General features: G+C 36.5%; 2 protein-coding genes across 3 annotated transcripts; one reads left to right on the forward strand and one right to left on the reverse strand.

The window, feature by feature from the left end:
- The first annotated feature begins 717 nt into the window (after positions 1 to 717).
- On the forward strand, positions 718 to 10,039 carry LOC107798882 (calcium-dependent protein kinase 21-like). The gene is made up of 8 exons (XM_016621913.2): positions 718 to 1,919; positions 3,346 to 3,489; positions 3,581 to 3,733; positions 7,018 to 7,130; positions 7,970 to 8,137; positions 8,240 to 8,367; positions 9,426 to 9,525; positions 9,603 to 10,039. Exons 1-8 carry the CDS (start codon positions 1,196 to 1,198, stop codon positions 9,675 to 9,677), a joined length of 1,605 nt encoding a protein of 534 aa, XP_016477399.1. The 5' UTR covers positions 718 to 1,195; the 3' UTR covers positions 9,678 to 10,039.
- An 8,495-nt stretch (positions 10,040 to 18,534) lies between these two features.
- Positions 18,535 to 25,706, reverse strand: LOC107794521 (uncharacterized). Of its 2 annotated transcripts, none has more exons than XM_075229811.1 (6): positions 23,849 to 25,703; positions 22,282 to 22,457; positions 21,434 to 22,193; positions 20,833 to 21,333; positions 19,585 to 19,760; positions 18,535 to 19,508 (listed from the first exon to the last, which is right to left on the reverse strand). In XM_075229811.1, exons 1-6 carry the CDS (start codon positions 25,605 to 25,607, stop codon positions 18,801 to 18,803), a joined length of 4,080 nt encoding a protein of 1,359 aa, XP_075085912.1. In that variant the 5' UTR covers positions 25,608 to 25,703; the 3' UTR covers positions 18,535 to 18,800. The 2 variants fall into 2 exon arrangements, with proteins under 2 accessions (XP_075085912.1, XP_075085913.1); XM_075229812.1 differs by having other exon boundaries at positions 19,343 to 19,471; positions 23,849 to 25,706.
- Positions 25,707 to 26,441: the final 735 nt, after the last annotated feature.

A 26,441-nucleotide genomic window follows, 5' to 3' on the forward strand; every position in this document is an offset into this window, starting at 1 on the left:
AAGAGAAGGAATCTTAGATAATGTAAGAGAGAATGTGCAACTATAATTGTGGGAATATTGCAAAAGATATTATTTGAGAATGAATCAAATAAAGAATTAAACATTTTAATTATGGTTAGGACTTTATTTTATTCAATTAAATATTATCCTTTGATTTTTAATCGGGACAAATGTCTCCAATCCAAATAGGAACTTGGAGAAATAGAGAGATTAGGAAATAGAGGGGAGTTGGATCCAAAAGTCTTCATAGGGGCGTGGAGCTAGCGTCGCTTTTACTTAAATATTGTATGCGGGTTCAGCTGATCCTAGGGACTTTTACTTAAATATTACTATATTTATGTTAAAAATTTTTTTAAATATGTATAAATATTTAATTATAAATTTAGTAATTAAACTTCAAATTGTGGCTCTACCACCCTAGATCCCCATCCCTCCTCCCATGCACACTCCCTCAACTCATCCGACCCCTCATTACCAACCCCTTACCCAGCCTACACCTTATTTTCTTTTTGCTTTAGATTATATATGAATATTTTTGGAGTAATATTTTCCGTTTGTTTACCAAACGATCGGAAAATAAATATGAAAATTACTTATTTTCAAAACATTTTCCTTAAACACATCCTTAAGTTTGACTTTTAAATTGCTAAAAAGACCCTAAATTACCACTTGGCCTACCTACTTTTTCACAAGAAATCTGCATTTCTTTTCACTAGTGGGGAAAAACCCAGGAAATAAAGAGTAGTAGACAAAAATAGAAAAGTCGAAAAGCTGGCAAACAAAGTTTTGACAAGTCAAACTAAAGTACTTCTAGCATTTATATGGAGTTCTCTCATCGAGCTTAATCAAGTCAATGTATATTGTTTAAGTCTTTGGCCTTTTCTGATCTGTGCAATATCTTTAGGTACTACCCTCAAATCTTGAATCTTGATTTATGATATTTACAAAGTTGCAATCTTTTACTCTATAAAACCCCAAATTCTTTATTTTCTTGTAAAATCTTGAAGAATTATACTCAAAAATTCAATCTTGAAAATATGGGAGGTTGTTTTAGCAAGAAGTATACCCAAGAATCTTGAATCTTGATTTATGTGACTCACAAAATTACAATCTTTTACTCTGTAAAACCCCAATTTCTTGATTTCTTGAGGAATTAAAGTCCAAAAATTCAATCTTGCTCACATAAACTGTAGAAATGGGTGGTTGTTTTAGCAAGAAGTATACACGAGAAGGTGCTAAGGGGGGTTATAGGGCAACAAGAAGAAATGTTAATCAAGAATATAAAAAAACACCACAACCTCAACCAGAAAGGCCATATCAGCCACAGCCACAACCTCAGCCTCAGCCACAAGCACACACTGTTACCGCGCAGCCGGCACAAACCCAAGACCAAATGCAAGGACCCCATTTGAATAACATATTAGGAAAGCCTTTTGAAGATATTCGGAAGCACTATACACTTGGTAAAGAATTGGGTAGGGGTCAGTTTGGAGTGACATATCATTGTACTGAGAATTCGACGGGGAACCCTTATGCTTGTAAGTCTATATTGAAAAGGAAGCTTGTGAGTAAGAATGATAGGGAGGATATGAAGAGGGAAATTCAAATTATGCAGCATTTAAGTGGCCAGCCGAACATCGTGGAATTTAAAGGCGCATATGAGGATAGGCATTCGGTGCACCTCGTGATGGAACTTTGTGCTGGAGGAGAGTTGTTTGATAGGATTATTGCTCGGGGATATTATTCGGAGAAGGATGCTGCTGAGATTATTAGACAGATTGTAAATGTTGTTAACATTTGCCATTTCATGGGTGTTATGCATAGGGATCTTAAGCCAGAGAATTTCTTACTGACTAGTAAGGATGAAAATGCAATGCTCAAGGCAACCGATTTTGGACTTTCTGTCTTCATTGAAGAAGGTCAGTTTCTTGCCCCTCGAGATTAATTACATTATAGCTGAGCTTTTTAGAATAAGCTTTTGTGTCTGTTAATATTATGTTATCTTTTTATATTTTCATGACTTTTATTACTTGAGCGTGCCTCTGAATGATGACAAGAACGTTTTTACTGTGACACTAACAGTAGTATCTATCTTCAAAAAGTAAAGATATGATTGGGGTAGAGTATAAAGATGCACTCGTTGGTTAAGCAAATCTTTGTTGAAGATGCACCCATGGATGTGGCCTAGTGGTCAATGAAGTGGGTTGTGAACCATGAGGTCTCAGATTCAAATCCCAGCGGATGCAAAAACACTAGGTGATTTCTTCCCATATGTCTAAGTCTTGGTGGACAGAGTTACCTGATACCTGATACCTGTTGTCAGTGGGAAGTAGCACGTATTCCGTGGAAGTAGTCGAGGTGCGCACAAGCTGACCCGGACACCACGGTTATAAATTTTTTTTTTTTGTTGAAGATCTATTCTCAATTGTTAGCTAAACAAGAATTACATCAGTCCTTCCAATCAAGCAAGCTCTCAATGATTACCATCAAAGCAAGAAGTATTGCCTATAGACTATCAAAAGGGTTAGGCGAGCTGTAATTTCCATATCCAGTGCTGCAGTTGCTATCTTAGTTCCAATAACCTAAGATGGCTTTTATGCTGTATTCATGACTCAATCTAGTGTCCTAAACCCGAACTTTTATCTTTCTGTCATCTGTGGGTAGTGAAAGTGAGCAAGTGAAACTTTTTGACCGAGAGTGCGAGTTACTGTTAGAGCATCTCTCATCACTGATCAATCCTGTTTCCAGGTGAAGCAATGCGTTAGTTACAAGATTGCCAAAGGGTCTGCGTAGTGCATTTGTTCAAATGATTCATTTACTGGAGAGATAAGTTTGTTGATGTGTACCGAAGGCACTTGATTAGTGAAATATTTCAAGACGTACTCTACTTCCGGTCAGGATAACCTTTGAAGGGTTTAAGTATCTCCGAGGAACAGGACAGTCGAACAAAAATACTACTCGTCGATTAAGTGTTATAGTTGTCAGGATGGATCCACTATGTGTCAAACAAAAATGAAACAGAGTACCTTCGTTTTTGTTTCACGTTTTTTTTAACTTTTGTCTGATAGGTATACTTTACAGCACATCCTCTTCTCTTGTGATCTAAGTTTCTCTAGGTGCTCTGTAGTATTGCTGATTTTTACAAACTACTAACATGCATCCCCATTCAATATAGCACATTTGTTCTTAACGCTTTTATTTCATGTGCAGTCTTGTCACTTGTGCCACTATTTGAGTATTTCCGCATAGATCATTTCCATAGTTGACTTCAATTGCTTTTGTTTCCTCCACCGTTCTTTTAAGGATCTACATTAGACGAACTTACGTTTCATTTATAAATTTCAGGGAAGGTGTACCGTGATATAGTTGGTAGTGCATATTATGTTGCCCCTGAAGTATTGCGGCGTAGTTATGGGAAGGAAGCAGATGTATGGAGTGCAGGTGTTATTTTGTATATTCTACTCAGTGGTGTGCCTCCATTTTGGGCTGGTAAGGACAGCGATAAAAGTTTAACAAAATGGTGTACTTCTTGTTATTTGCTCTACTTCTCTATTAATGTTTCTTGCCAAATCCTTTGCAGAAACTGAAAAGGGAATATTTAATGCCATACTAAAAGGAGAAATTGACTTTGAAAGTGATCCATGGCCATCCATATCAAATAGTGCCAAGGACCTTATAAGAAAAATGCTGACGCAGGAGCCAAAGAAGAGAATTACTTCAGCACAAGTTCTTGGTATTTTTCTCCTTTTCCCTTTGTGTAATCAGAAGTTACTGCGTGTGATATCTCTTCGTTCTGCCGTTGTACTTTACATGCATACTTCTTTCAATGTAATAGGGTTAACTCGTGTTTAGGTTTCTTAGGCATTTAGTAGTTTATCTTATGAGTATAAGTTGCAGTGCTCTTCCAGTTGACTTTGACCAGAACAGACATTGATGAAATCACTGTCTTGACTATAGCAGAGCTAAATACATTATCATTCTTCGTATAATATGGCTTGTCTCGTGGTGTTAACTTTGGATATATTTTGGATCTGCTTCACTTATAAATGCAGTGATCTGGTGAAGGCATTTGTCCAAGAGAGTGGTTTGATATATGAATACGTCACAAATAGAATTGATAAGATGACTGAAATGGAGTTCTTTGGGCTTGGAAGATTTACAACAACATAAAAGACAATTTTTACAGAACAATGGTGTGACTAGCCATGTTATATGGGACCGTAACTTATCCACAACATGAGTTCAAAGAAATGTGGATGTTATAATAGATGTACGGTCATACAATTCTAGACAAGATTAAAATGATCACATTATGCCGAGGGTGCAAGTAGAAACATAGAGGATAAGATGAGAGAAAGTCGCCTTAGATGATTTGGCCAAGTGATACATTGACCTCCACATGCTATATTCAACACGATAATGCTGAAAAGATGAAAAGGAGTAGCTTTTTTATATGGTTTAGTAGAAAGCAACAACAACATACCCAGTGTAGTCCCACAAGTGGGTCTGTGAGGGTAGAGTGTACGCAGACCTTACCCCTACCTTTAAGACGGCAAATAAGTTGTTTCCATTAGACCCTCGGCCTAGGAAAGATAAATGGAAGGGGCAATAACAAGCAAACCAAATCTGACAACCGAAGCGAAAATACAAAACTAACACTAAGGAATGCAAATAGAAAATCGAAACAAAGGCACTACAAGTAATAACAGAAGTCTGAGGATACGAAAATACACAAAAGACAATAAGTGATGTATCAAAGCTACTGCTACAAACACGGACAATGCTCGGCTACCTAACCCTTTACCTTTATTCTCAACCTCCACACCTTCTTATCCATGGTCATGTCCTCTGTAAGGATGGTTCAGTAGAAAAGAATCCCAATAATATTGTACATATTGGAAGAAAATTTGGAGCCCATCCTGAAGCTCAACCCTTTACATAAAGTATTACTACACAATTTTCACATCTTGATACATTCGTTAAATTGGGTAAAGCTCTTCTTTTGGTATCTTCTATTGATTACGAACTAGGAGTCATACCTCGCTCTTCCCTTGTTTTTTATCTTGGTAACTAGAGCATCATAATAAAGCGGGTTCTCTCTTTCAGTTTTGCTTCTTTTTTTTTCCACATAAACTTTCTGTATAAGCACACATTCCTCTTAGTGAGGGGTAGGAAAGATCAATGTAAAAACAGAGAGCAAGCCACCTGATCAACCGATAAGTTCTTGAATTCTTTTTTGTGATAGCAGACTTAAGACTCATAAAGCACTTGAGGTCTAAAACAAGACAAGGTAAACTAAAAATCACATGGATGGAGGCTATCTCAAAAAATCTACAGTCTCCCATAATCAATGTGAATTTAGCTATCAACAGAATACAATAAAAGTATAACTTTTATATAGGCTATATGCATATACCTATCGGTTTCAACTAAGGTTTAATTGGTTGTTACAATCCATTAGGTTTTGTGTTTTTTAGTAGCCTTTTAAGTTTGGTTAGAGATTTGTAGACAAAAATTGAGATTTAGAGAACCTCTAGTTAAAGAGTTTCAAGTTTGTTTTTAAAAACAAATTATCTTTAAGCAAAGTACTAGTCTTAGACCGAGTATAGGGGAATGCTCATCGATGATTCATATAGTGGACCTCAATTTTGTTTCAACTGAGACTTAAATTAATTTGATATTGCATCTTTGGTCTTTGTGAGACAATAATTGATTTCTTCCAACTTATAGGTTAACAATCAATTGATAAAGAAGAAACAATTTTTTTACAAAAATGACATGTCAATTCAAAACTAAAAAAATAATGAGATGTGCAAGGGGGGTGGGGTTTAGAAGTGGGAAGGTGAAGAGAGATAAGAAGTTGGGTGTTTTTACCTTTATCCTCTTGGTGGCTTACATATGCTCTATCTCCTCATCCCTTGGAGTTGCGGTCTCCTCATATGGTGTTGGGGAGGGGAGGGGAGGGGTAGCAAAACATCTACCTATTATTCAAGGTTGCAGAAATCAAAAGGGGAGGGGAGAAGAGGTAAGGGGTATTTTGGTACCACTAGAAGATGAATAGCTTTGTTGTTTCAACTTTGACTTATGACAGCTGTGGGCATTATTAAAGTGGAAGAAACTGAAACTTGAGCCAATACAATACTTACAATTTATCAAGTATACTTCGTAGTAAACCATTCTGTTTTGGTTCTTTGTTGGCAGCTTGTATCATAGAATGGGCATTTGTTGGATTTCAATACTGAGTTTTCATTTCTTTTCAAGATTTCGTTCTTCTGTTGCATCACTAGCAGCCCAATTTCTCGTTTCTCTTCCCCCTTTTTGGTATAATGAGAGGTGTCAAAACATTACATTGAGTTCCCTATGCACGATGTGCCTTTCTTGGTTTTGTGGAAGTCGAATTAATCCTCTCCTCTCCTCCTTTCCCCTTCTATCTCTCTTTGATGTTGATGGTGTTTAGACCAACTTGCATGCACCACGATTTTTCCATTCGATACTAGCATGGGACTAACCCATACTCGGTGCATGCACCAAACCATGTTTATTTACCGTAGTTAAACGATAAATTGAGTTAAGAATACATATTAAAAAGCACAATTAAGTGATAATCATGTGTAAAAGACACATATCATGCACTTATTGCTTTGGTCCTTGCACTGGATGTGGGTAAGTACCTGCATCCTCCCATCACTACAAATACCGGATAACACTATCCTCTATGGTTTAGACAGTGGAAGAAATCACTTAACTTTTCTTTTTTTGCCTCTATTGGAATTTGACCCTGGTCTCACATGGTCTTTGTTCCGCCTTCATCAACTGCTAATAACCATACCTTTGGGAGCCCCATTCTCTCTCTCCATTTTGCTTCCCCAGGTTCTTAAGTCTTTGACTGAAAGCAAGAGGCATTGCTTGCTTGCAGCTTTTCTTTTTTCTTTTTTTTTAATATTTTTTTTTTACATGTTGCATTTAAGTTCTGCTTGCTTGTGTAATACTTAGCACTCTTCGTGCTTGTTTCTACAGAACATCCATGGCTTCGAATGGGAGAAGCATCAGACAAGCCAATAGACAGTGCAGTGCTGTCCAGAATGAAGCAGTTTAGGGCAATGAACAAGCTCAAGAAACTTGCATTGAAGGTACAATCTAATATTGCCTTCTTATTTTGACACAGCAGGTGATTTATGTATTTTCGAGGCTGTTGTGAATCTTTGATTATCATTACTGGTTCTTCAGTAGCAAAATTGATGTGGGATATGCTGTACGTACTCAAATTATCTAGAAGATGTAGCATTTTCTACGCACTTGATGTTGGAAGTAGAACTATAATCAAGCTAATACTTCATCTTCTCTAGTAAGGTATTACACAATGGGTATATGTTTGCTCAACTACATGAGAAATTTTCTTTTTAATTCTAAAAGAAAAAAACTATATGAGAAATTCTTCTAATACAACAATAACAACAACCACCTAGTAAAATCCCACAAGTGGGGTTTGGGGAGGGTAGTGTGTACTTAGACCTTACCCCTATCCCGAAGGAGTAGAGGCTGTTTCCGATAGACCCTCGGCTCAAGAAGACGAAAAGAGACAATAGATCAGTAACAACATGAGCCAGAAAGATAATACCAGAATCGTAAGAAGTAGAAAATAGATGGAAATGCAATAATGATAACCAATAACAATGGCACGGCACTATGAAAACGGAAAAATGAGAAATTCTTCTAATATCACCTTGTTTTTCCCTTCACAAGGTGTTTCATGTGGTTGAATAAGGTCTTAATTGACATTCATTTCCATTCACAAGATGTCTTCATATCAGTTGATTGACTTTCATTTAGCAAAGGTGTACGCATTACAGTTGCTTCGTTCGGCTAACGTGTACCTGGATTTCTAACAAGTCAAAGCAAGATGTTGATATCAGCATTTATATTTTAATTACAACCTCTTGATATTCTGTTACATTTGTAATTTTCCCAGGTCATTGCGGAAAATTTATCTGAAGAAGAAATCAAGGGTTTGAAAGCTATGTTTGCAAACATTGATACAGACAATAGTGGCACAATCACTTATGAAGAATTGAAGTCAGGATTGGCTCGGCTTGGATCAAAGCTAACGGAGACCGAAGTCAAGCAACTCATGGAAGCTGTAAGTATGATGCCTTTGACAGGATTTAATTTTTTTTTTTTTTTTATCTTAGCTGCTGACTGAATAAGTACTTGTTTTTCATGTAAATGATTTGACGTTCAGGCTGATGTGGATGGAAATGGAACAATCGATTACATCGAGTTTATTACTGCAACAATGCATAGACATCGGCTTGAAAGGGATGAGCATCTCTTTAAAGCTTTTCAGTATTTTGACAAGGACCATAGTGGGTAAGTCCATAAAGTTGAATAAGACTTCTGTTTTTTCTGATTTCCATCTAAATGAACTGTTGATTAATAAAACTTGGTGAGTATAACATGCATACCACATGCAAATCTGGATAAATAAGGAAAATTATTTTCAGATGCAAAAGAAAAAACCTAATTTTGTCCTTGTTGCTGTTCATATCTTATATTATGACATAGTGACATATCCCTTATGTGGATTATGGATAGATTCGTGGCATCAACAGGGTAAATTATAAATGATAGGGTCTGGAGTTTTCCAAGTGATTCCTTTTGTCACTAGCCATTGGGATATTGAGAGGAAAACCTCCTAAGCCATCTAATTGCTTAACTTCCTCAAGTTATGGGTGGGATCAGCCAGAGGTGGTTAGTAGGTTTCATTTACTTAAAGGGCGGTCGCTTTCTGTTGCGCATTTTTTTTTTTTGATAACTGTGGTGTTCGGGCCAGCTTGCGCGCACCTCGACTAATTAATTCTATGGAATATCTGCTACCTCCCACCAGCAACATGTACTAGACAACTCTATCTATTATGGCTTGGACAGATGGGAAGAAATCACGTGTTTTTGCCTCCGTTGGGATTTGAACCTGAGACCTCATGGTTCTCAACCCACTTCATTGACCACTAGGCTACACCCTTGCGGGTTAATACGGCCATGATTACTCCTTACTCCAGAATCAGATAGACCCTCGTAGTGTTTAACATATGGTAGTTGCATCAAGAAACCTTCATGAGCCTGAAAAACTAAGGTGAATCATTTTTAAAATCAGGAGTATTATGATCTATAGGATCAAGAACTATAGTCGATTTTGAGACATCCTCCTGACTTAAAAGTGAACCTTCATAATGGAATATATAACATATTGATCTCTCTCTGGCTGTTTCTACACTTGGCTATTTTGGAAGCTTTCTATACTTTCTGAACCTTTTAGAAGCATGTACTTGGAGGCTACAGTATATAAGTTAAAATGTGGTCTGTTCAAGTCTCAAGATTTCACATTCTTCTCACATATCCACTTTTTTATTGTTGTTAATGTTATCCAGCTTCATCACGAGAGATGAATTGGAAAGCGCCATGAAGGAGTATGGTATGGGTGATGAGGCGACCATAAAGGAAATAATTGCAGAGGTGGACACTGACAATGTAAGTGGTGTTGTACGAGACGCTTGACGTTGAAACTCTAGTATGGTAATTTCATACTGACTCTTCGAATTAAACAGGATGGTAGGATCAATTATGAGGAGTTCTGTGCTATGATGAGAAGTGGAACACAACCACAGCCGAAGCTTTTCTAGTGCATTGACGAAAATACCCTTGCTAACAGAGATTTTCAGCCATACAAGATGGGAAGGCGTCGACACTGAGAAGATCACAAGAGAGGTGAAGAAGTATAGGTGATGTAGTTGGTATTTCTTCAATCCTTCAACTATCTTCAGAAAGCATGGAGTACAAGGAGGCATTTTGGTTGTAGGTTGAGTTTGAATGCAGTGTGTGTGAATAGCAAGTTAATGTTATATTTTCACTTTCCCTGTAATGTATCTTATCCCCTTTGTAATTTTGTGTGGATCACATTGTCATTTTTACCTTGTTAACAGATTACAACAAGACAACCTGGAATTAGCATTGTGCTTGAAAAAAGAAAGGACTGTTGACTTGATGTTACTGATGTCTTTAAGATGTTAGTGTTTATGGACATTGGATGTTTTCCATATTTAACTATGCTAATTATCAAGTTATAATTTGAAATTTGTGTATTTATTTGGATATTTTGATAATGAACCTTATCTTTAAGTCCTGAAAAATCAACCAAGAGCAAACAATTCACTAAGTCAAGCTAATTAAGACTGACTTACTAAACACAATGTACAAACAAGACAAGCTCATTTCCATTAGCACAATCAAATCAATATGAGGATTTTTTCGTTTTGGGGTGTAAAATGTTTCCTACCAAAGACTGACTTCACTTCCACTGCTCGAATCCTAGACGTCTTGTTAAGAATGAAAATGTGCCACAATCTTTGATGGTCGTGAACAACTTTATCTTTTTATATCTTAAAATGCTTTATTAGAGTTCTTATTTAAACTTGTGGAATGAATAAAATCCTAAGAAAAATTGTACAATCAAGCAGGAGAAGAAACAGTTTATTTTTAATCCTTAAATATGAATTGAAACAAAAAGACTATTAACATATGCACCATAACTACTAAAATAAGAGTGCTAGTAAAGGGTCCCTTGGTTCTTCTTAACAATTCTGGCCAATTGATCTAAATCTGTGCATGTACTCTTTAAGCACCTTTAATTACTGAACCATTAGGAATCTAAAGGTCAAGCTTCTAAAATCTATTTATTTTTAGAATTGCTTTTCAAAAAAGTACTTTCGGTGAGAATCGATTTTTGTTTGGCTAATTAATTTAAAAAGCACTTTTGAACAGTAATTAGTGATTGGCCAAGCTTTTGAAAACTGCTTCTAAGTGTATTTTTTTTAAAAGTGTTTCTCATAAAAGTGTTTTTGGAGAGAAGCTATATTTTTTTTGCTTCTCAAAATCTGCTTATGTTCCTCAAAAACACTTTTTTTTCCTTCTAAAAGTTTGGCCAAACACCTCAATTTTTTGCCAAAAGCACTTTTGGCCAAAAAATAAAATAAAATAGGCCAAACATGCTATAAAGATTCCTTTCTTTTCCATAAGTGGGGCATTCCCCTTGACAAACCATAGAGTTGAGTGTTTCTACTTCGATTCTAAGTTTAAACTTGATGAATTTGACCTTAATAATTTTTTATATTAAATTCTTTGTACTTTAAGAATTATGAGTCTCGGTTAAGAACGGCGATGATATACGTTTCACACGGCGCACGATTCCATGGATAGTTTCATTCGAGATCGTGATGGAGGACATAGCTTACGATCATCGGCTTTGATCATGCCACTAGGCATTTGATTAAGACATTGCACAATGATCCGAACACTTTGTCGCATCTCTTCGATACGAATACAGTAACGATCATAGCGATCTCCTCTGGTACCTAAACCTAGGAGGGGTTTATAGGAAGCCAAAAAACGTGAGCCTTTTTACATACTTCTTAAAGGGGGAGAGCGCCAGGAGAACGTCGAGACGCCATCAGTTTGGAGCGCGAGGCCAGCAGAGCTTGCTGCAGAGGAGATAAGAAAAGGCTCAGCAGAGGGGATCAAAAACTTTTCATTCAACTTCTTCTTTCAATTGCCACACATAGGATCTGAAGACTGAGGTCACTTCTTATCTTACGTGATTGACGGTGACACCTCCTAAACTTCCTGTGCTTGGATCCACAGCGTGGTATCTTCCACCCTTCATTAATGCTAAAACTACGTTGATGAGAAGGGGGTATTTGCCGACAAGAAGCCTTTTTTTCATTTAAAGGAGTCTAGTCTGTACGGATGCGCTTACCCCTGACAGTGATGGATATGGATGACGAAAGCCCGATCGATAATAGTCCGGTTTTATACTTGGATCTTTATTAATATTTGTTCTTTCTTTCGCTTCAGTAGTCTTATCTTAGATCTTTATTACTATTTGTTCTTTCTTTCGGTTCGGTAATCTTATACTTAGATCTTTATTAATACTTATTTTTTTTTTCTTCGGTTTTTTTATCATATCTTGTTGTTGTCACTGCTTTCTTTTCCATCTTTCCTTAAGCTGACAATCTATCAGAAATAACTTTTCTACTTTCATAAAGTAGAGGTAAGATCTTCGTATAGGGATTATACTGGTTTATTATTTTTGTTGTATCGAAAATAGTCCAATTGAATGAACCCGTTATCGAAGAACTGCATTGCTTATAATGTACTTTATCTCTTTCCTTCAGCTTACATGGTTCAGAGCAAAACCTTTTTTTTCTTCTCTGAAAAAGGAAAAGTACACATAGCTGTCTTTATTTTTAAAGAATTTATAAGAAGATGGAATCCAAGGTTAAGTACAAATTGCAATAGAAGAATGAAGACAACTCTAAATTGCCATTGCACGTGAGGTTAATATAATATTCTAATGTTGTACTTTCAATAAGCATATTATATTCATGTGCACGTGTACACACCTTCTCCTTTTTGCATCGTAAATAGACGCCATTGCTGCATTAAATTTTAACCCTTTTTTTTTTTTTAATCCCAAAAAACCCGCGGCCGCCATTTGAGTGAGCACTCTGTGCGTACTGGGTAAACCTTCACTGTGTAATAGCCTGCAAACCACATAGGGTATGTAAACCGCACTAGACAAGCCCCGTACGACAGACTCAGAGGGACATTGCGGTGGATTGATCCCGCGTCGCCCGTGTGGACGTCGCCCGCCAAACCCAACTGGGTCGTCCCTTCGGAACAATTTTAACCTTTAATAATGTTGTTTCTTGGAGTTTAATATGCAGAGGGAATAATAAAGTGTCTTGAGTTCGAATTATGGAAATAGAAAATCTTTCGCTAGGGTTTGTTTTATTCTTTTACTGAATTAACGTGAATCTAGATAGTCAATATCACTATATACGATTTTGAATGCCAAATGAGTAACAAAAAAAGAATTGCTATAGTCTATAGAGAATGAATAAGGATAGAGTAAATCACCAAAAGACGTGGTAAATTATAAATCTGGCCATAAATTTTGGCAACTTGTTTTCAAATTTTTTTTAAAACATTGTTTGTTCATGGACTATGATTAATTCTTTAAAAAAAATTGAATTTTTTTTTCAAATTTCCAGTTTTTGGGTGAAATTATTTTTCTACTCACAAAACGTCAATTGTTTTCAAATAAAATGCATGTCCAAACACAATTTTAACTTTCAAAAATTATTTTTCAACATAACTTCAAAATTTATTTTTTTAAATTTTAACCAAATATTAGCTAAGACAAAAGGTATAGGATTAAAGAACTCTGCTAGCATTTGCGTTAACAAGGCAAAACGTATAATAACAGCATAAGTAGCCTAGGATGCTCCTAATGTTTCGATTATTGAGAAACCACCCTCACTTTCTCTTAACAGCTAAGCAAATCTTTTTCTTTAATTTTTTAAGTAGTACTATTATTTTAATTTTTGTACCATAAGAATTTGTGTGCAACTGACTAATTATCAATTCTAACTGGCATCAAGAAATTATTTACGTTCAATAGCCGAAAAAATTATAAAATTTGTATAATCATTGCATATAACATGCAGAATGTATATATATACAAAAAAATATTTTTTTTTTGCTATTATTTTGAGAGCGGCTATACAATATTATTTTTCTTTAATATACTTTGTATCGTCTTGTACGGTAAGATAAAATCAAGATTAAAGAACGAGAAGGCAAAACAAAAACAAAATAAAAATAAAACAACCCAAGAATTGTATGACGGAAGGAAATCATACTCCTTAAGATATTCAGAAATCTTGCATGCTTATGTTCTTAAGATTTTTAGTTTCTCCATGTCTTAATTATTTCCATCATTTGTGATAGAAATTTTATTTCACTTATAAAAAGCACAGTCCAATACACTAAGCTCCCGCTATATATGGAGCCTAGGGAAAGACCAGACCATATATTGAATTTGATGTATGCAGTCTTGTCTTGCATTTCTTGAACTCGTAACATCTTGATCACTAAGCGGCACCTTTTATGTTCACTTAATTACTTGTAACCAAAAAGTTTCTGTCGGCGTACAGATTTGGTATAAAATAAACTTTGAGTAATGAAAAATATTTGAGTGTGAAAAAAAAAGTTGTAATTATAATCGCTTTTACCTATTTGTTGAAATTTGAACAATGACAAATATTTTAAGGACAATACTTTAACTTGAAACATAATCATATAATAGCAATAATAAATACGTGGTAAAATAAATTGTGAAACGGTCGGATGATACCACTAACTAATAAGAGTGTCACCGTCGCTAATAAGTTCAAGCCGTAAAACCAACCTCTTACAGAAATATAAGATAAGACTATGCACAATAGATTCAGTGTGGTTCAACTATTTTTTTCGACCCGCCCATGGCAGGAGCTTAGTATACAGTGTTACGCTCATTTTCTCAGATATTACCACCAAACTTGATGCAGCTCAAGCTCTTGGCTATTTCCTTTTGCTTAACTCAGAGCATACTGCTGTCTTTTCTGTGATTGAGGAATGTTAAAAAATAGCCATAGTTTGGTCAGTGCTTCTGTATGTTACAATGAAGAGGTGAAAGAAGAGAGTCTAAATGGCATTGCTGAGATTTCTGCTGAATTGCAAAAGGAGAGGCAGAAAAATAAAGAGCTAATGGACAGAATATCAGTTCTTGAATCGCAGATACAAGAAAAACATAAGGACTTGGAGCTCTCAAATGGAGAAGTATGATTGCTCATAATTAATTAGCTATATGAATGTTATGTGATTCCCAAAATAATAACTGCTAATGGTTTTTACTTGCCTTCTAATCATCTGTTTTGCCTGGAATATATTTGGCTTCGATTGGTGGCTTTTAGTCTTGGTTCCTATTCATTTATTTTGGACTCTTGCCTCATTTACCTTAGATTGTAGTGTCTCTGTTCTGTTGTGATTGATTATGCATGCTTGCCTTTGAGTCGAAGGTCTATCGAAAACAGCCTCTCTGTCTGCACAAGGTAGAGGTAAGGCTGTGTACACTACCCTCCCCACACCCTACTTGTGGGATTATACCGTGTATGTTGTCGTTATTCTTTGAAGACTTAATCTTGAATGAGCTGATTTCAAGTGTAAATAAAATAAAAGTTCAACCTTGAGTTTCCCTCTGAGCATGTTCAACAGAATTTCAACATTGTTACGCGAAGTTGATAAGTAGAATTTTATAATCTATGTATATGTGCAACTTGAGAGATTTATTCATACTACAGAACTGTTCTTGTGAACTTTTTAATACATGTAAAAGTATGCAGTGTGCTCAAAGAAAACAAAATACATCATCTGTTCGAACCATCTAATAATTGGAAGAGTAAATTTTCATTCTAAATACACTCCATGCTTATGTTACCTTTCTCTTAATCACAGGCCAGTTGTCAAAGTATGGGGGAAAGGCATTTCAGAAAGCTCAAAAGACAAAAAATGGACTCAGAAGTGAAGGATCATACTGAAATCTTTCTAAACAAAGATGTTAATACAGATCAAGAATGCCTAGTCAATTGGATGAGCATACATGATAGTCAGTTTCTAAATATTGAGAGATCCAAAGATGGCGATACAGCTGCAGATAATGACACCGATGATAGTGAAGACAAAGACAAAGACGATGAAGAATCCGATGATAGTGGCACTTGTAATGACTGTACAGATAGTAGAGAAAATGTCAAGAACTTGCATATCAAAAAGGAAATCAAAGAACAAGTACTGAAAGAGGATCTTGGTGAAGCAAGTGATCTGCCATTCAGAAGACAGGGAAGTTCATTTTCACATAAAAAATCTGTAAAGGTGGCTTTTTGTCCAAAGGAAGTAAAGAAAATACTTGAATCAAAAGAGCTTTCACTGAAAAATGCTCAATCACATACTATAAGAAAAATCTTAGTTTTTTCACCTCTTGGTATAAGGCATGGATGTGAGGACATGTATGAATTAGACTTCAATCATTTTAGCATTTTACACAAGGGAGAACACTATACAGATTCAAAAAATCCGGGGGTATGCTACCTAATTTCTTGTACCTATGACTAAATGGTTCTGTTTTGGTTTTAAGTTCAACTGAACTAATATGATCTGTGTCAGGAGCATGTGTTATACGATAAACCTGGAGTTCGGAGGAAGATATTCTATGCCAACAAACAGAACTCAAACTTGTGTCCTGTTAGAATACTTGAAGAGGAGAAGGTCATGCGCCCCTCTGATCCTAGCTGCCCGTCGTGCTTATTCCTATGCATCAAATATGGAGGAAAGACAAGAAATCTTCCTCAAAATGAGTAAGCACTGCTTAGTTACTTGATCTCGTATGCTTTGTTGAAATAGTACAAAGAGTTTATGTTTTGTGTACTAACGCGGTAAAGAACTTGTACACTATTAGGTTTAGTTGATCTACGACATCAGGTAACTCTTCATATCAGGCATTGATATAGTAACCAGTTAAATTGCACTGATAGTATAAAAATTCTTTACACTGTCAACGTATATAATAGTTAAACTACAAAGTGAGCAGAAAATTGGTTATAGCTAACTTACAATTGATGCATTGTAATTCCAGATACGTCAGGCAGCGAATGGGAAGAAACAAGCTAAAATCTTTTGGGCCGGTCATATGTGGGATGGCAATGCTAGTCCATATTCGCAGCGGAAGCTTCTTCTTTAAGGCCTTGGGAATTACACTTCTTTTCATGGCTGGCTTTCCTAATGACCTGGTTCAAAGGGAAACCAAATATAAGAACTTGGACCTCCTACAAAAGTATTACAGGTATTCTGCATTGCATGTTTTTTTTGTATATTTTCAAGTAGCCTATAACGCGTTTATGTAAAAAGAGTTTTAAATCATCTCCACATTTGCAGGACAGATGAGGATGCAGAAAGAGAGGAGTTATTTCTATCACATACTCAAACTGATACTATTGTAAGATCTGCAACTCATTGTCATTTCTTCAATATATGTGGTAACTCTGCTGCAAAGCAAAACTCAATACATCAAATTACTACTCTCATTCCAGTTTATGTGAACCTTTTCGCTTTTTGAAGTCAATTTGACTAATTTTTGAAACTAAATTGCATTAGATTAACTCGATATTTTAAAGTTAAAGTTTGGATATTCAAAAACTATATGAAAAGTACTATAAGTTACAATTCTTCTGATGAAAACATGCATTTCGAAATGTTGGTCAAAGTTTACACAGTTTGAATCTTGAAAAGCAAAAAGGTTCACATAAACTGGAACAAAGCGGGAGTAGAATTATTTTTGCCTTAATGTATCTTAAGTCATGTTTCTGTGACAAGATATTGCTAGGCAAGATATGTATTGTTTGTGACTTTAAGTTAATCCTCACCTGTCAATTTCCTTTAGTTTTGAGCTTAACTTTCACATTTTAGACTAAACACCTTCTAATTCTGTTAAAGAGGTTTCTTCTGATGGAATTATTCATGTTATTCCAGAATATTAGTCCCAATTCTCAACAGGGGAAGAAAGTATCAACGAAAAGGAAAAGCAAGAGAGAAACAATCTCTAAGAAGAAAACTTCAGAAAAAGCGACAATTATACATTCTGAACCTTCATGTTCTGCATCTCCTGCGCCGTTTGGATTAATGAATTACGCCTCAACTTCAAGTCAGATGAATATATCAATACCATCATCTCAAGCACAAGCAAATATGCCAAAACCTGTAATGGCTAATACCGCGTCCAATATTCCCTACCATAACCAATGTGCATATCCTGTTTTCCCGACGTATCCACCAAATTCTGTTCTGCCTTTAGTATATTGGCCTCAACTTAATGCATTCCCTCCCTGCCCTTACCCCTCTTCTTATAGATATATTGCACCTGGAAGCTGCATTTCGGTCAATCCATATTCGTACTATGGTCATTTGTATAGTAACCCTTTGAATCCAGAAACTTTAAGGACAGAGAAGCAAAATGGAAGATCAGATGATGCTGAAAGGGAGTCCAATAGTATTACAAGCAGCACAGATTCCAGAGAGAAGTAAACAAACTTCTAGTGTCCAAGGTCATATTTTTGTCACGACCCAAGCCCCTTCTTCAGAAGCTTGCTAACCTAGAAGTCTTGTCAATCCTGCTTGACTCACCCTCATCGGCCAGCCCTCCATCAGAGGCATCACATTTTCTCCTTGGTATAATGATGTTTGGTAGCAGGAATTTGTAGCCAAAACTCAGTGAGTAGCTTATTTTCAAGTTTTGAATCAGGGCTTTAGCCTTTGGGGGTGAAACAATGTGCATAATGATCATAAAAGCTTCACAGTTTTCTGATGCTACTGTGTGCATTTACTGACGGTTAAGGAATGATCCTTGGGCCTAACTCAACCTCATAAGCTAACTCATGAGACGAGAACTGTCTAAGACCATATAACAAGACGACCCATTTTTCAACCAATGTGGAAGTTCTCCATAGAATATATTTTCATCAGAAAATGTCCTACCGGATAATCATTTTTCCACTTTGGTTTGTATTAAAGTAGGGACTTACTGTAACAAGATGGAAGATAGGATAATTTGGCTAAACCCACTTGCATCAGGGAAAAAAACGATTTTGGAACACACACACACAAAAAAAAAAAAAAATCCGCCGGCTAACATTTTAGTTAGCATCAATTTTAACTGAAGAAACAGTTTAGTAGATCCAATAGTTAGATAGCTTAGCTAGTCCCCTGGTTAAGATTAGTTACTGATCTTTTTGTATAGTACATGTATTTACCTACCATTTACAGAGAAGAATCAAATAATTTGCTAGCTAACTCTTCTTGCCCCTTTTCACTTCCCGCTACGTCCTCTCATGATCTTCAGTCTTCCCTGAGCTGGACAAAGAATTCTTGAGCTTACTCAGTAGCTCCTGAAGTTTTGGCACCAAATTTTGCCCAGAATGATAAACTGGGTTTATCTGAACCGGTACTTCAGCTTCAACCTCAGTATCATCATAAGCATGTGAATCACCAAATAGTTGGGAAGATGCTTGTCCAGAATCACAAATCTGGTCATCTTCAGGGCAGCCCTCTAAGCGCTGAGAAAACACTTTTTCAGAGTAGTTTGGTGTCGCAGTACTAATTTGGCCATCTGCCGATGTGGGTTGAGAAGATGATTGCACAGAAGATGATAGAGAAGCATTGCAAATGATGGCATCTGGACCAACTTCTGTCCGCTCGGGTAACTGGCAAACACGCTTAAGTTTTCGCTGTTGTTGGGACTCATGTACAATAACACCCTCTGTAGCTGAGGCAAGACGTTTTTTCATGACAGCTTTTTGCACTTGAGAAATCGGAGCACATAGAGTTCCTTCATCTCTGTCGTCAACTTGAGACTTAGTAGTGAAGCCGGAGTGTTGGTTTGGGATCCTTAGGTCTGCCATCTGCCTTCGAAGCTTTGCAATACGAGCTCTAAGGTGGTCAGGTGAGTATTCTGATTGAAGGTTGTGCCACAATATGCGTTTTACTGCAGCTATCAATGCAGATATTTCACAATTTATAGCTTTTTCCTGGGAGCAAATTTGGTACATCATGAGCACAGAACTAAATTTTATAGTTCAAGAGATAAAAGAGATGAGTACTTACTTGGGCTTCACGAGAACCGAGTCCATTATCATGTATTTTCTTGGCTAGCTCTTCTGAGTATAGCACGAAGTCTTTAAGAAGGGGCACAGGTGGAAACAAGTCAACAAGTTCATATACATAGATGTATCTAATAGCCAGCAGCCATTGTTTTCTCCTTATCAGATTTTCGATAAAGCCTATAAAAGTATATTTATATACATGAGAACTCAGTTGTACAAAATGGTTTATGATATCACATATAAGATAATCTCCCCACATAATTTAAGTGTCGGGTAGAATTAAATGGAAATAAATTACAAAAAAAAAAAAAAAAACTCAGTATAATCCCACAAGTGGGGTATGGGGAGGGTAGAGTATTTCCAGACCTAAAGGTAGAGAGGTTGTTTCCGATAGACATCCGGCTCAAGGAAAGATGAAAAGAAAGCAATAGCAACAAGCAATAACAACAACAGAATAATATGAAAACGTAGCGAAAAGAACATGTAACAGAAATCTAACAATAAAAGAATACAAGACTAGCACTAATACTACTGGTATGGGAAAGCAACACTCTCGACTACCTACCAGCCTTCTATCTTAATTCTCGATCTCCACACCTTCCTATCATTCGGTAAGCTGAAGCAACGTCATATCATGCCTAATCACCTCTCCCCAATGCTTCTTTGGCCTACCTCTACCTCTCTTCATATCCACCAAGGTCAACATATCTCACACCTACTCAGAGTCCTTACTGGGGCGAAATGGTAATAAATTACATCCTATAAAATATTGAAAGATTTCCAACTAATTAAGACTCTTTGAAAAAAAGAAAAAAAAAAGGCAGCCCGGTGCACTAAGCCTATGCGCAGGGTCCAGGGAAGGGCCGGACCACAAGGGTCTATCGTACGCAGCCTTACCCTGTATTTCTGCAAGAGGCTGTTTCCACGGCTCGAACCCGTGACCTCCTGGTCACATGGTAGCAACTTTACCAGTTACGCCAAGGCTCCCCTTCAAATTAAGACTCTTCGAGAACGAACACAATATGATCAAACTATTTACCATAGAGAACATATCCAAAAGGCCATAAGAATATGAACTGGTTGACCAAAATATAATAGTAATGCGTGAGAGAGCTGAATAAAGTTGAAATGAAAACCAACATATAACCAGTAGCTGTTATCATACTTGGTCTGTATGTGCATATGCATGAGAGAGAGAGAGAGAGAGAGAGAGAGAGAGAGAGAGATGAGAGAGAGAGAGAGAGCATGCCTGGGATCTTATCTGCTAATCTTTGGATTTTGAACAGATTAATTGCCCTTCTAGACTGGTAAACAATCTCCAATAGACCTAGAAGCTCATCTGAATCATAAGAGGATGACAATTCAAAAGTAGCTAAAAGTTGCAAAAAGCCAATGACCTCTGAATGATTCAGCTGCGATCCGGTCAATGTTTCTCGCCACTCAACAGCAAGCACAATTGCCTCTATTTTAACCTGAGTTGTTATTTCTGGAGAAACTTCTCTCAGATGTTCCAACAAATCAGAGAACCTCTTCATAAGTGATGATGGGCCATATTTACACTTCCCCAAGTTGGCAGAACGACATTTCCGCAATGCATCTAAGACAACCTTTGCAGGATCTGATGCACAATGAATAAAACTTAAGGAACAAGCAGAGGTTAAATCGCGTGCCTTGCTTTTCAATTCCACATTGTCGCAAAGAGGTTCAGTTTTAGAGGGATCCATAGATTTCTCAATCTGGGGATTTTCTCCTGAGAAGGTAGAATAGAACACATGATGTCATTAATATTCCACAATAATAAATGTGCCACACAAGACTGGCCACATATGAATTCTTATGAGAAGTATTACCTGCAATACCCGGTACATGAAAATTCTGATATGCATTCTCATCCTGTGCTACAGTGTGGCACAAACTCTCAAGCTCATATTTATCGAAGGAAGATGCCAAGCCATAGGCACCTACTAGAAGCAGAAAACCCAATATTGCCAGATAGTTTTCTGTTTCAGCTATCATCTTTGCTTTCCAGTCAAATGCAAGCTTGTGTGCTTCCAGTTTGGCTTTTGGTTTAATCTCTGGTGAGAGCCTCATCAACTGTTCCAGTAGAAGAATGCAACTTTTCCTGATAACACTACGATCAAATAAAATTTCTTCATTATGAGGTTCCGGAGGATAAAATCCTTCAAGTGCTTCCAATACAAGCAATCCTGAGTCACATGACATTTTGAGAGCTCTAGATATTTCAATGCGCAACAACTCCTGCTCATTCCAATGATTGTATAAAAAATTCTGCAAATTCTTTCCGCCCATGCTCACAAGGATGGCAGCCATAGCATCGGAATGACCTAACATGCAAGTGGAGGCCGTTCCAGAGAATGAGGTAGAGCTGAGGGCCTTGGTATCAGTGGGGACAGATGGACTAATTGATACCACCTGTTTCAGCTGAGCCTCAGAAATGACAGATGATGCGGTTACATTTGCCTTCTGCCTTGTGAGGGATTCTATACACTCTTCAAGCTGTGAAGGCGGGTATTGAGATTGAAGCTCGTGATCCATAATGCATCTGATAACAGCTCTAATGGAAGCTACACTCTGTTCAATGGCTTCATTCTGTATGCAAAAGATAAGATCAAGCATTTCAAAGAAAAGATCTATCCAGCAAGATATTATAATAGCAGTGACAAATGTGGTAAAAGACCTTTTCTTTGACTGAGCACGTTTCTCCAATACAAACGCACTCAGAAATCTGCATAACTTGTTTCAAGTAGTCTTTGAGAATAGGTATTGGTTGGAAATGGCCTGTGAGCTCAAAAGCATAAGCATATTCAACAGCTTCAAGATGCTTTTGCTTGGCTATGAGGTTCTGGATGAAACCTATCATGAATATATGATTTAGTTGTCAAAGTTCCCTAATTACCTTTGAATAAATGGAATGACAATAATCTGCTCACATTTAATCCATCACCCGATAACATGCCATTCTACGAATATCCACAATGCAGCCATACAATAATCAACAATTCTACCAAGGCATCTCAACTGTTTGAAGATGGAAAAAAAACGCAATGTTAAGAAAACTCAACACTTCCAGAGGAATTGGCCACTTAAAGTCAAAGCCATTTCTCTTTCGCAGTTGCAACACAATCTACTAGTTCCTCGTCATTTTGGATCAAGCTTTAGTGGCCCCAGATCAATGCTAATAGTAAAAGGAACCTAGCCACACTCCCACCATGGTAGTACACACACCAAATTTCCCTCCCTTTTCGTGTTTCAGAGCAATGCAAACAACAACAACAAACCCGGAGGGTAGTGTGTACGCAGACCTTACCCCTACCTTATAAAGATGAGGGGAGAGCAATGCAAGCTGTACCAAAATAGTACACATCCACAAATGAACACAACGCATTCCTTGGTTACCCCATGATCTCATAATCAGATACCTACCAAGGGATTGTTTAATTAAACTGAAAATTAAGGTCAGCCATCTTTTCTTCAGACTAGAAACCAAAAGTATTTTCATTAATCAAAGGCTAAGCACTAAGTCGGCGCAGGATAATGCAAAATCGTCCGTTGACAATCACAATCAGTTCTGTAATGAGCTAAAAAATCTTTCATATTTTGTTCATCATATACATCCCATACATTACATCGAAGAGCTAATAAAGTAAGACATTTAAACTTCTACATATGGACAGATGTGTTCCTTCCCTCAAAGCAACTCTAGTTCCTCACTCTTTATACAATCTAGCATATACAAGCTGGTATATTCTCCAAATTTTCCTCAGATCTTTCCTGATACCGCGACCATTCTAGCATCACTTTATACTCTTTGGAATCACCCATTTGACGTAAAATTAACATAAAAACAGTTCTAACAAAAGATTTGCCACAGGGCAATGTTGGATCAGGTAATAGAAGTCTTGCCACAAGGCTAAAAATTACAGAGCAATTACATTATGGAAAACAAAAAGGTCTTTTAATTTACTATACGATGTAATTAAAAGACTGTATAATTAATATCCTAGCAATTACACAGCCAAGTAATTACATGGCGTTGTTCCAAAACACCCTCAAGTTTCTGGGCATACCACTTATCTACATCAAAATCAAATTGATCATCAATATCCATTTGGATGAGAAATAAGAAGCAAGCGATAGTACAGAAATTATCTTACCAAATAGTGGTAGACTAGATTCGAGCAAGAGAAGATGTAGAATGAATGCTAGAAAAAGAATAACAAGACAAAGGCAATATCGATACTTACAAGGAATCTTCTCTGTGAAACCAAGAAGACGACACAACTCCATTGACTTGTTATGCTCAGCAACAACAGTCAGCAGGTTCATAAGCCCATCCGCATCAAAGGAAGAGACCAGACCATAAGAAGCCAACAGATACAAGAAGCCCAAGATCTCTAGTTGATCCCCAGTCATTGCCCTCATTTTAGCCTTCCACTCTCTCGCAAGTTTCCTTGCTCTTCTGCGCACAATAGGTTGAATCTTCGGTGATACTCTAATTAACTGCTCTAATAGAAAAATGCAGGTATGCTTGACAACACTGCCCTCAAACTCTGTATCTCCGTTCATCAAGTGGGGAGGATAGAACCCTTCCATTGCATCAAGCACCAACTGTGCAGGGTTGCGAGACAATTGAAGGGACCTGAAAACATCATCAGACAACGAATCTAGCTTGTTTGCGTGCTCATTTAAGAATATCTGTAAAGTCCTCCCGTCCATTGTCGCAACAAGTTTTATATCAGCAGAACTACTAGAGATAGCACCAACTCTTTCCACTTCTACATTGTATAAATAAATAGACTCAGTCTTCTTAGGGACATTACCAATAGTTTTCAGTTGCTTCATTTTATCCTCAAGCACTTTAAACCGATCTTCCATGTGCTTTTCTCTTTGTTCAAGCTCTCTAAATTTCACCTCAACCTGTTTCTCTTTAAGTGCTACATCTTTCAGTTTTTTCTTGAAGAATCCTTGTTCTGTTTGGAATTTTTCCTTTTCTAATTGAAACTCACCATGAACCAAATTCAGTTTCTTCTCCCTAGAATCAAGATCTTCTGATCGCTGCCTATATGCCTCTTGAATAGAATTGAGCCCTCCCTCCCTTAGTTGGAGTATTTCCTCGAAAAAATTCAAGTCCTGCTTGCGGAGTTCAAGTTTCTTCTTAATTGTATCCAGACCCTTGTCCTTGTCCTCCAGTTCCTTCTTCACTGAGGTCAGGTGGTCTTCCTTGATAGTAAGTTTTGTCTTTACAGAATCCAAAGTAGTTTCCTTCTCTCTTAGTTCCTTCTGAATGGAATCTAGGTAATGTTCCTTTTCTCTAAGTTCCTTCTTCACGGTGTCCAAGCTCCTTACTTTTATTTCAAGTTCCTTCTCCGTCGACTGTAAATTATTTTCCTTAACTTGAAATTCTTCCATTCGTTCAGCGAAATTTCTCTCTTTCAACTGAAGGACATCTGATTCTTTGCGAATCAAACTCTGAATCTTATTCAACTTCTCCAAGAGCTCCTCAAACTCCTTGGCCTTCATACAAATCTCCGTAAAACTAGACTTGCAAAAATTCTCCAACTGCTTATGCTCAAATCCTATTTCCTCCAAAAGGCGTTCCCCAATCTTTTCTTGCTCGATCAGCTTCTCCTCTCTCAATTTCACAGCTTCATCGAATCCCTTTTTGGCAAAAATGAAGTCTTGCCACTTGCATTCCAAATCCCTGATTTCTCTTTCTTGGAATGCACAAAACTCCTCTTCTTTTGTTTCAACTTCTTTCCGTCTCTGCTCTAAAGATTCCCTGATCAAGTCAAGTTCCTTAGAGCCCTCAGCCACCGATTCTTGTACTGAGGTCAAGTACTTCTCCCTGACCTCAAGTTCATTGAAGCATTCTTGCAAACACTTGCTGGTCATATCAGACTCCTCCTCAAAAGTCTTCCACTCCAGCATAAACATCAACATTAATTTCCTTAAACCCTTCTTCATTACCTCATTCTGTTGCATAACTTGAGATATCTTCTCCATAATCACACAATCTTCATAAGCTAAGAGCAGGGAAAATGAGACAAACGAGGCTACATTAAACCCATCAGTTTTTTCTTAAATGGCGAATATAACGGTTCTTAATATTTAAGTTATTATATTTATAAGGGAAAAGGCCAAATAAAACTTGTGTTATTCGAAAGATCAATTATAACCCCGTTTAAATTCGAATCCAAAAATGACCCTGCCGTTATAAAATGGGTCTAATAATACCCTTGTATTATTCAAAATGATTTCAGTTTTTTCAAATTTTATTAAAAAAAAAAATACTTTTAAAAACTGAAAAATATATATTATGTAAAAATTAGAAAAACAAAGGAATTTGCAAAATATATATTTTTAAGTCTTTTCAGTTTTTTAAAGTATTTATTTTGTAAAAATTGGAAGAAAAAAAAATTAAAAAACTGGAAAAAAAAAATCTCCTAAAGTAGTAGACTACATATGCATTAGTTTTAAAAAAAAAAAAAATTTGCAAAATCTTTTTTTTTTCAATTTGATGGTTCAATATTTTTTCGGTTTATTTTTATAAAATAAAAAATCTACCATAATTATCGGTACAGTTATAGATTTATATAAAAATATACGGTTTTATTAAAAAAACCTAAAAATCGGTTCGGCACGGTATGATTATGTCGGTTTAGTCGGTTTTTAAATATTCATTTACAATATGTCGGTTTTTTTTTTAATAAATTTCCAGTTTTTAAAAAAAAAAAATTCCAATAAATTTCCAGTTTTTTTTAAATTTTTTTTTCAGTTTTTACAAAATAAATACTTTAAAAAAACTGAAAAGACTTATATATTTTGCAAATTCCTTTC

The sequence above is a fragment of the Nicotiana tabacum genome, chromosome 14, assembly GCF_000715075.1.
Source record: "Nicotiana tabacum cultivar K326 chromosome 14, ASM71507v2, whole genome shotgun sequence".
Taxonomy (NCBI): Eukaryota; Viridiplantae; Streptophyta; class Magnoliopsida; order Solanales; family Solanaceae; genus Nicotiana; species Nicotiana tabacum.

Bases quoted from the DNA above. Each gene is read 5' to 3' on its own strand.
- LOC107794521 (XM_075229811.1), bottom strand. From the start codon at position 25,607: ATGGAGAAGATATCTCAAGTTATGCAACAGAATGAGGTAATGAAGAAG. The intron at 21,334-21,433 runs GTAATACTTCTC...CTACCTTCTCAG, and splicing joins TCATGTACCGGGTATTGCAG to GAGAAAATCCCCAGATTGAG. The intron at 19,761-20,832 runs GCATGCTCTCTC...ATACTTTTATAG, and splicing joins ATTAGCAGATAAGATCCCAG to GCTTTATCGAAAATCTGATA.
- LOC107798882 (XM_016621913.2), top strand. From the start codon at position 1,196: ATGGGTGGTTGTTTTAGCAAGAAGTATACACGAGAAGGTGCTAAGGGG. The intron at 3,734-7,017 runs GTATTTTTCTCC...TTGTTTCTACAG, and splicing joins TACTTCAGCACAAGTTCTTG to AACATCCATGGCTTCGAATG. The intron at 9,526-9,602 runs GTAAGTGGTGTT...CGAATTAAACAG, and splicing joins CAGAGGTGGACACTGACAAT to GATGGTAGGATCAATTATGA.